This window comes from Oreochromis aureus, linkage group 11 (assembly GCF_013358895.1).
Source record: "Oreochromis aureus strain Israel breed Guangdong linkage group 11, ZZ_aureus, whole genome shotgun sequence".
NCBI classification, from domain to species: Eukaryota; Metazoa; Chordata; class Actinopteri; order Cichliformes; family Cichlidae; genus Oreochromis; species Oreochromis aureus.
The window spans coordinates 11,724,279-11,733,067 of record NC_052952.1 but is presented as its reverse complement, the minus strand read 5'-3'; the positions used below and the strand labels follow the sequence as shown (position 1 = coordinate 11,733,067).

The following is an 8,789-nucleotide window of genomic DNA, read 5'->3' as shown; positions in this document are numbered from 1 at the left end:
AAGGCTGCCATTTCACAACAAAAGCACAAACATTAAACACACGGAGTCATCACCAACTCATCGGCTTTTATTTGAATAAGTGACAGATATCAGAAGAGAAAAAAAATACAAATTTTGAAACTGTTTGTAGGCTGAAAAAAAGAGTACATCATGTAAAACTGCTGTACAGGCAATCAGATCCTGACAGTAAAATCTCAAAACCTCCCATTAGATCCTCCCTATGTGCTTCCTTTTGTTTATCCTCTTTCCTAGTGGGTTTCAGAGTGGATGAGGAAGAATTAATCCCTTGGGGATGCAAATTAAGGCTTCTCCTGGGCTCAAGAAGTCTCATTTACATTTAAAACCCAAGCAATGTGTAGCAATACCATTTCTGAATAAATCCAGAGGGCTATGCTTGATTTTAAGTGCCTTTCCAACATTAATGAGCAACAAAAACAGATTTAATGGAAGACTTGAGATTTCACTCATCAGAGTCCACATTCCTTTTCATTTGCACAGTAGCCAACTGTCACATTTCACAGCACCAGGGTGTGTGCTCAACAACAATACCAGCTGGGTATGTAGCTGTTATTTGCCACTGGCAGAGTTTAGTCAATGCACAGTCACTGGGCACATGCACAAAGGCTGCCTCATTAATTTAATGGGTCTGGGGAGCCGGCCTGTTGTGATGGTCAACAGGCCGTCTAATTCTGTCATACAAGACAAGAATGACGTTTTTTTTCCTCTAGTGTTTGGAGAACAGAAGACGTCTGATCATACGACAATGGGGCCAAATTATCTTTATAAGAGGTTTACCCAAAAAAAAACAAAAACAAAAAAAAAACGGCATTATGAGACAATTGGCTACTGTGCTGGCTTTTGTCTTGAATGTGACCGAGGGGGTTGTGTTCACGCAATGGCTGCCAGGTAGTCTTTCACCTCTGCTGGGGTGAGTCTTTTGAAGCCAGCCTCGTTGCAGATGCCCACTTCAATGTTCTCCTCTGTCATCTGACCCTCAAAACTCTCCTGGAACACAAAGACGAGATGGTTTGAATAACCACAGCTGAGATGGCGTCACACTAGCCTGGATAAATTTGAAAACTGAAAATGCTCCACGTCCACACTATCATTTTCAGTCATTTTCTCAGAGTTGTGCGTCCACATTGGAACGGCCGCAAAAACTTACGTTCCAGTACTGCGAATGCGTAAAACGCAAGACGATTCGACCTGCCTCATTTCTGTCCGCCGTTTATTTACTTTCTGGCTCTTTGAAACATCGCCGCAAAATGTTGAGGAAAAGCACCGAGTTTTTTAAATGGACTAACAATGAGGTGGAGTTGTTTCTGCGAGTAACACAAAAGTACAAAGTTGCAAAAGTGAGTGAGAATTAAAGAATTTGAAGAAAAGCTATCTGGACCATGTACAAACTGATATTAATCTTTAATAGGGCTGTCAAAATTGGGTGCAAACAAAACAACTGCTGTATAATGCCCACCGCTATCTTAGTTTAATTGGTCACATGATTGCATCACATGACTGCAATGTGTCATCATTTTCAAAAAGGCTCCGGGTTCGCTGTCTACACTGCAACGCGAAAAGAGCGTTTTCAAATGTATTCGGAGAGCGTTTTCCTTGATCAAAAACGGCATCTCAGTGTGGACAGAGGGCCAAAACAGAGAGAAAAAGATGCGTTTTCAAACGAAAACGTATTAGCGTGGACATGACCAAAGCTGTTTCTGGTTACAAGCTGTATACCTTTAATGTCAGGATGGCTGTGTGGATGGCGTCTTCTAATTCCAAGTCATTGTTATACCTGAGGAAGAAAAACAAAGTGGTCAAACCCTTGAACTATTGAAACAATAGACCCCTTTCACAGCAGCTGCTTTTTGCATTAAATGGTGCTGTGTGTTAATTGTTCTCTATTCAAGTACAGAGCCTTAAAAATGCATTCACCCAGTGGATGATTAAAAGTAGGTCAACAGTCTAAATTCAAACTGTGTGAAGAGCTTATTGGTTATCACTCATTCAAACTGCTTTATAAGAAACCACAAATGAAATATAGCACTCTAAACACAGTTTACCACATGATCATTGAGACAGTCACAGTAAATACACAGAGACTTTACGATGGGAGTTTGGCCACCAAGCACCAAATACATCCAGTACAAAATATCAAGCTCAGCCCATAGATCTAAATACACATCTCTGCACTTCTTAATACAGAAAACCACTGAATTCTAATTAAACATTACTTTATAAATGGGACCCATAATTCTAATTTCCAACAATATATTTTATTGTGGGGCTTCCCTTAAGTTAATGTGAAAGGCACCTTATTTATCTTCTCAGATTTCATATTAATGATGGATCTATGCAGTGGTTAGTGGACTACCAGCACTTCTCATTTATGGTCTTGAGTTTGGACTGTAAGCGTCACCATCTACTATACTCTGAATATGTATCATTCTATAATTAAAAATGAGGCTCAAACTGTGTGACTAAGGCCATAAACTACTTAAGAACTTTTTTTAACAAAATAATTCAAGTGAGTTGTATGGCCATCTGCTCATAGACCTAATTTAACAGAGGTCGCCCTCTGCAGGTTTAAGTCACTTTGGCACTGAATTCACTTTTCAGAACCATCTTTCAACTCAAAAACAACCTGTTTTAGCCACCCCACACCTTTGTAAAGGCCCCTTTTTTTCTTTTTTCTTTTAAACTGACCAATATCTGGAAGCCTGCAGAGGGGCAGCACTCGGTGCTTTAGAGCACTAATGTTCATAAGCGCATAAGTTCTAAAGTTGGTCTTAAGCAAACAATTATATAAAGAAAAACTGTGACGGAATCAGACGTAATATATATATTCCTTATAAGTTTTATATAAATATGCAACACTTTAGTAATACGAATGAAAACAGGGAAACAATTAGTTACTCATTAACGTGTACCTTTTTTCAAGGAATGTTTTTCCATTAACATAGTTCTTCCCCATGGCTGTGGCTTTCCATGCGAAATATGCACCCTGCCAATCACAAACAGAATAAAAAAAACTTTAGGTTAGCAGGATGACCCGCAAAAGCATTTTTAAAAGCACAAGCAATATTTAATCCTGAGCTGTAGGCAGCAGTCCTGAGAACTAGCAGAACGTACAGAAGGGTCCGACTGGAACAAGTAGGGCTGGTCTTCGTCCCATCCAGCTATCAGCAGAGACACACCAAATGGACGCACTCCACTAGGGATGGAGGGGGAAAAACAAGAGAGAAAGAGAAATATTATATGTCACTAATAAATTTCTCTCTGAAGACCTCGAAACAGCAAAATCAGTAACACATTAACGCATCTTTTAAGGTGAACTGAATTTTGAGAAAATGTCACAGCAATGCAAAACAAATCCTACCCCTAAAGCATGTCACTAGTAAACAGCAGTGTGTGTACTTTTGTGTGTATGTTTTTTTAAGTATATACCCACCCAGACTGTGTGTACTCCTGCATCACAGAGGCCACCCTCTGGACAAGCTGGCCTGTGGGAATGGGCTCCTGGTAAACCAGGAAGTACTGTTGTGCCAACTTGCGGGCTCGCCTCACTAAAACCCTGCGAACATGACACACTTATTATTATTTTTCTGCAATTAGCTTTCAGTTGTCATTTTATATACAGAGCCAAGACAGTCCTAACAAAATGTCACACTATAGTCTGCAAAGCGGTTGCCAATGTACAACACTCACCGGTAGTCAGGCCCCATGCCGCTGTAGACCATTCCTATGTGTTTAGTGATGGGCTCCACTTTATGGACGCTCTGTTCATCATACAGTATGGACTTCTGTTTTTTCTCTGTTGCCAAGACAACGCCATTGGAAGCTGGAAATCAAGAGTCACGCAGTTATTGAAGAATATGAGTTTCTAACCAGTTTCAACACTGCTTGAATGTGCAGAGCCTTCGATTATGCTTTGCGTCGCTAACATGTTGACAGATTCACTCTCAGAAAGCTACGGTCGAGTTCTGGACTCACCTTTGATGCCCACCGAGGGGGCTCCGGCTGCTACTGCTGCCAGAGCATACTCGATCTGGACCAGCTTACCAGAGGGGCTGCAAGAGGAAAAAACACAACAAGCTACTTTACTATGTGTTAAAGTCAAATAAACGATTGGAAACCCGAATTAGCGTATTATAACTAACAGAGACGAAACTGAAAGTAAAATCTAAAACAACTGACTCATTTAAGCTAACTCGACGCTTTGCCGAAATAATCTCTAAATATTTTGCATTCAAAACCAAGCTGTCCATTTCAGTCTGCTCGGGTACTGTTCAGCATTAAAACAGGTGAGCATTTGTTATGGGTTTGAACAAAGTTTATCCTTTTGAATGTTCAGTTTGGAAAAACTGTTAGCCAACATGCTAATAGGCGATGTTAGCCGATTCATTATCCGGCAATGACAGTGCATCAACTCCAGCGGCTCCAAAACCTCATCTACGTTTTGAAATAAAACGTAATGCATACATGTGATGACGCTACTGCCACAAAGCAACTGTTACATGCCATAAGCTTCGATGTGGCTGCTCAATTTTATCCATATTTTGACAAAGTTTACCTAAATGTGGTGAGCGAGAAACTGTAACCACGTTCCGCCATCTTGAGCTTCTTCTTCTTCTCTGCTGCTCCGGAGAGCTCCAAGTGTGATCACGGGTGAACATCGCCACCTGTGAAGATTGTGTGTTCGATCAATATTTCTTATTTTATGACTCCGTTTTATAGCATTTTTACTTTGCATTTCATTAAACTTTTGAGTTTAGTCATTTCCACTGTTTTGAAAAAAATATTTTTTCTTAAGTATATATTATTCTTTAAAATAAAATAAAATACATATTTACATATTTTAAACTGAGTGTAGATATTTGTGTGATTACATACCGTTATGGTGAACTTAAACTAAAAACTAAAACTAGACCTGAACAAAAAAATTAAATGAACTGAAATCATTTTGCGTCCTTTAGGGTAACTAAATTAACATAAAACTAAAGGTTTTATTTACAGAAAATACTTCGTTTTAGTATTTGTTAATTTGGTATAAATGTTATTACAAGTTTCCTGATGAGGCATTGGATCGTGTGTTTATTGAAACAAAGGTAAACACATTCTGGCATGACTTTTCCAGCATTATGTCAAAACTTTTAGAGTTACTCTTTTCTTTGGCTCCTCAAATATGTTTATTAGGAGACTTTACAAATGTTATTATACTATTAAGAAAAAGCCAACAGAAGTTCCTGGAATTTGCCAAAAAGTTTAAAACCATTACCTGGAAGTCTGACTCCCAGCTGCCTATTTTTAGATTGATCTCAGAGATGAATAGTTGTGTTCCACTTGAAAACATCACCTACACTTGTCTTTCATTGTTGTTTTTTCTCCTCTTCTGTGTGCGTGGGTTTGGAGGTGTGTTTTGTTCATGCTTCACTAAGTGGAAAATCAGGAAATAAAGTATTGCATTAAAAAAAAGATTACAAATAACAGTAAAACTAATAGAAACTTAATTAAAACGAAACATTTTAAAACAATAAAAAAAAGCTTAAACAAGAACATTCACTCTGGATGCTAAACTGAACTAAAAACTGTCAAAGTCAAAATGAAATCATTGAGATATAGCAAAAAAAAAAAACAAAAAAAAAAGCCAGCCGAAAAGCTAGAACTCAAATTTCGACACAAATCTAAATATGCACACAAGGATTGAGACGCACAGTTTTGCTACAATAGCAGCGCCACAGTTAACCGCTAGATGGCAGCAGCGTACAAAATCCTTCCTTTTGTGTGCCGGAAATGAAACAGACGAAGTGCAGCTTGGCGTCGCTGTTTAACGACGTAGGGATCCTCAGTGACCGTGAGCTGTTTGACATGCTGGGAGAAGAGGAAGCGCGTTGGTAACAAAAATGATGAATTTATCCGCGTTAATTCACAGCCTCAGGTGCTCTCTGCTGCGCATTGAGAGTAGACTTTTGCAGGCGGCTGGACTAGAAGCACAGTTGGGTGAGTGAGCTGCTGCTAATAGCCTCTTTTCACGATGGGGTCATTCACACAAACACACTCATTAAAGACATTTTTCATTTAATACTACCAGTCATGGTCGTGTTGCTGTTTCGGTGGAGTTAAAGTCGTAATGATTCCTGTAACGTTGTTTCCTTCTGCGTGCAGCTCCGGGTCTGGCTGTGAACGGCCCCAGCCTCTTGCCTCAGCTCGGCCAGGAGCAGCAGCTGGAGGAGCAGCAGCCCGGCCTCCTGGACAGCATCATGTGGATGGCAGCACCCAAGAAGAGGCGCACAATCGAGATTAACCGCACCAGGAGGAGAGCTGAGAGCAAACTTATAAAAGTCAAGGTACGCTCCGCAGTCCCTGGATGACCTCAGTGGGTCATTTCCAACTTTAAACCAATTTATAGCTACATCTGTCTTACTGGTACCTAGTTTTACTGCAAAGAAGGGTTTTATTTGTAGCAAATAAATCATGCGAGATTACATTTGCAAAACCATTCCCATAACCGATATGGCTAGATTCCACTGACCACCCGAGTACAACCAGTCAGTGGTAATATTTAGGATTTAAGGAGAGCACTATGACAACAGCATGGCTTTGTAGTAGAAGAGTCCAGGTGCTGAACTGGTCTTCCTGCAGTCTACACCTTTCAGCAACTGGGAACATTTGGAGCATCTTGAAATGGAAAATATGGGAAAGGAGACACGGGATTGTTGAGCAGCTAGATCTGCGAGCGGCAAGCCGTTGCCACTTACCTCATAAGCTAAGATTTAAGGAGAGCACCTCGTTCATTGAGGTTGGGTCCAGCTGGAGTGACGTCCATAGATCACACTGTTTAATAGAGACAGATCTTCAGTAGAAAGTGTACTTTGTGAAAGATACTTTGAAAGATTCTTCTAAAGCATCTTCTAATTTAGCTGCAAACTCAGTGGACTTTGGCCCAAAATACAGTGTTTGAAGTATTTTTTTCCCTCGGAAATTATTTTTTCTCACAAAGATTTTTATTTATAGTTCTTCATTGCTGTTTCTCCCCTTGAATGTGTCTGATCAAACTATCTAAACAAATTCAACTACGGAGAAATTAGATTACTTTTATTTTACTTCAGTTTCATGCTTGCAAGATCTGTGGCATCCCCTGGATCAGTCCTCATAGACTCCCAGGTTAAAATGTTAATACTTGTAAGCCTCTTTTTCGACTCCCTTAGGGCAAAAATAAGTGATAAGAAGCTGAACGGGTCACACTAATGTCAAGTGGCCACCTTCAATGTGTGTGTGGTGCAGCTCTCCTGTTTGCTGGACAGAAAGAAAGAAAAATAAAACTGGCATTATTTATATAGGTAGTGTTTACTATGACGTGACCACAAAGTGTGGTGCAGAAATATCAAAGATGATCAGAAACATTTAGAGAAGCAGTCGCTTACATCCATTGACCCTGTTTGCTTTCCTCTGCACTCTTCTCTTCCTCAGAACAACATCGAGCCGTGTCCAGAGTGTGGCCACTTGAAACAGAAACACATCCTGTGTGGCTTCTGTTACGCTAAGGTGTGCAAGGAGACCGGTATGATTCGTCATCAGATTCAAGCCATGGAAGGAGGCCCATTAAAGGCCCCCACTGTGGAGACTGTGGTCCTATATGAGGGGGAAACCCCAAAGGAGCAGGACAAAGACAAGAGGATAGTGGAGAGGCCCAGGAAAAGGCCTGCATGGTTCAGCTACTGATGCTGTGTGTGACATATACCACGACAAACAGCATATTTCAGTGTCTCTGGGTCAGTTTTTCTTCCACAAATTAAGAATTAGTTTGTTCAGAACTGATCCAGAGAGCTTAAACATCAGATACGTGTTTCCCGTAGAAAATATGCCTTTGGAGTTGATGATATCATAGTTCAATTTTTGTAACTGTTAAAGCCAAGACTGTCAGATTATGGACATAATTTAACTGCATAATACTTTTGATGGTTTGACAATAAATTCCTTATTTGAAAACATCTACTTTGGTTCTTTGGGTGAAGGTGAATGACTTCTTCTGCTTTATTAAACAGGATAAAAACTTCCAGACTGTTTATGAAACGTTCTCCAGTCTTCTGAGCATTGGAGGGACACCATTAATTCTTTAAAAAAAAATGAACATATTCTACTTTTTCAAATCCCATTTAAACCCCGTTGTGTGACCTCTCCCCTTAAAGTAGGATGAAAATGCAATCACAATTATTAGTGACGAGGTGCTTTCACTATAAATGGAATAATGACTCAGAGTCTGATGTTTTTAAGATCTGGAACACTTAACATCAAATCATGACTGTTACTGTCATGTATACTGCTTTCTAATGCTTATCAGAGTCACCCTGCACCGATTAAACTGGCTGCACAATTGCTTGTGGTAGAAAACTAAGTGTCGGTTAACAGGATCGGATACTGGTGTGTACAAACAAGCAACCAACGCAGCTTCAGCCACAACTTCCTTTAATCAGGATTCGGCATTAAACCAAAGTCATGTAACGGTGGCTCATGTGTCGCTGGAGTAGACTGTTTTTGCTGGGATGAGTCCAGCATACCTTCCACTGCCTCAGTGTCCCTGTGATTCAGTTTCCCCCTCATAGTTTGATAAGAACAGGCTTATCAGTGTTCCACTGAAACTACTTTGGTTTACTTGGTTTGCACAGCGCTGCAATCTTGCTATGTTAATAAATTCTTACTAAATTCTTTAGTAAGAATTTAGTATATTTTTAAACAAATGCTTTCACTTGCCTTTTAATTAGGGCTGCCAAAAATATTTTGTAACATCTGTA

General features: G+C 39.9%; 2 protein-coding genes across 2 annotated transcripts; one reads left to right on the top strand and one right to left on the bottom strand.

Moving 5' to 3' along the window:
* Positions 1-46: 46 nt before the first annotated feature.
* On the bottom strand, positions 47-4,679 carry psma2 (proteasome 20S subunit alpha 2). Its single transcript, XM_031733119.2, has 8 exons — positions 4,571-4,679; positions 3,991-4,067; positions 3,706-3,838; positions 3,449-3,571; positions 3,130-3,211; positions 2,928-3,001; positions 1,735-1,792; positions 47-1,005 (listed from the first exon to the last, which is right to left on the bottom strand). Exons 1-8 carry the CDS (start codon positions 4,609-4,611, stop codon positions 889-891), a joined length of 705 nt encoding a protein of 234 aa, XP_031588979.1. The 5' UTR covers positions 4,612-4,679; the 3' UTR covers positions 47-888.
* A 1,107-nt stretch (positions 4,680-5,786) lies between these two features.
* On the top strand, positions 5,787-7,988 carry mrpl32 (mitochondrial ribosomal protein L32). The gene is made up of 3 exons (XM_031733093.2): positions 5,787-5,997; positions 6,163-6,344; positions 7,468-7,988. The coding sequence occupies exons 1-3, from the start codon at positions 5,901-5,903 to the stop codon at positions 7,717-7,719; spliced, it is 531 nt and encodes a 176-aa protein (XP_031588953.2). The 5' UTR covers positions 5,787-5,900; the 3' UTR covers positions 7,720-7,988.
* The last annotated feature ends 801 nt before the right edge of the window (positions 7,989-8,789 follow it).

What these genes read in the sequence shown, in the direction of transcription:
- psma2 (XM_031733119.2), bottom strand. Translation starts at nt 4,611, where the DNA reads ATGGCGGAACGTGGTTACAGTTTCTCGCTCACCACATTTAG. An exon ending in CCCCTCGGTGGGCATCAAAG is followed by an intron (nt 3,839 to 3,990) that starts GTGAGTCCAGAA and finishes CTTGATTTCCAG; the next exon opens with CTTCCAATGGCGTTGTCTTG. An exon ending in CAGGAGTACACACAGTCTGG is followed by an intron (nt 3,212 to 3,448) that starts GTGGGTATATAC and finishes CTCCATCCCTAG; the next exon opens with TGGAGTGCGTCCATTTGGTG.
- mrpl32 (XM_031733093.2), top strand. Translation starts at nt 5,901, where the DNA reads ATGATGAATTTATCCGCGTTAATTCACAGCCTCAGGTGCTCTCTGCTG. An exon ending in TGGACTAGAAGCACAGTTGG is followed by an intron (nt 5,998 to 6,162) that starts GTGAGTGAGCTG and finishes TTCTGCGTGCAG; the next exon opens with CTCCGGGTCTGGCTGTGAAC. An exon ending in GCAAACTTATAAAAGTCAAG is followed by an intron (nt 6,345 to 7,467) that starts GTACGCTCCGCA and finishes TCTCTTCCTCAG; the next exon opens with AACAACATCGAGCCGTGTCC.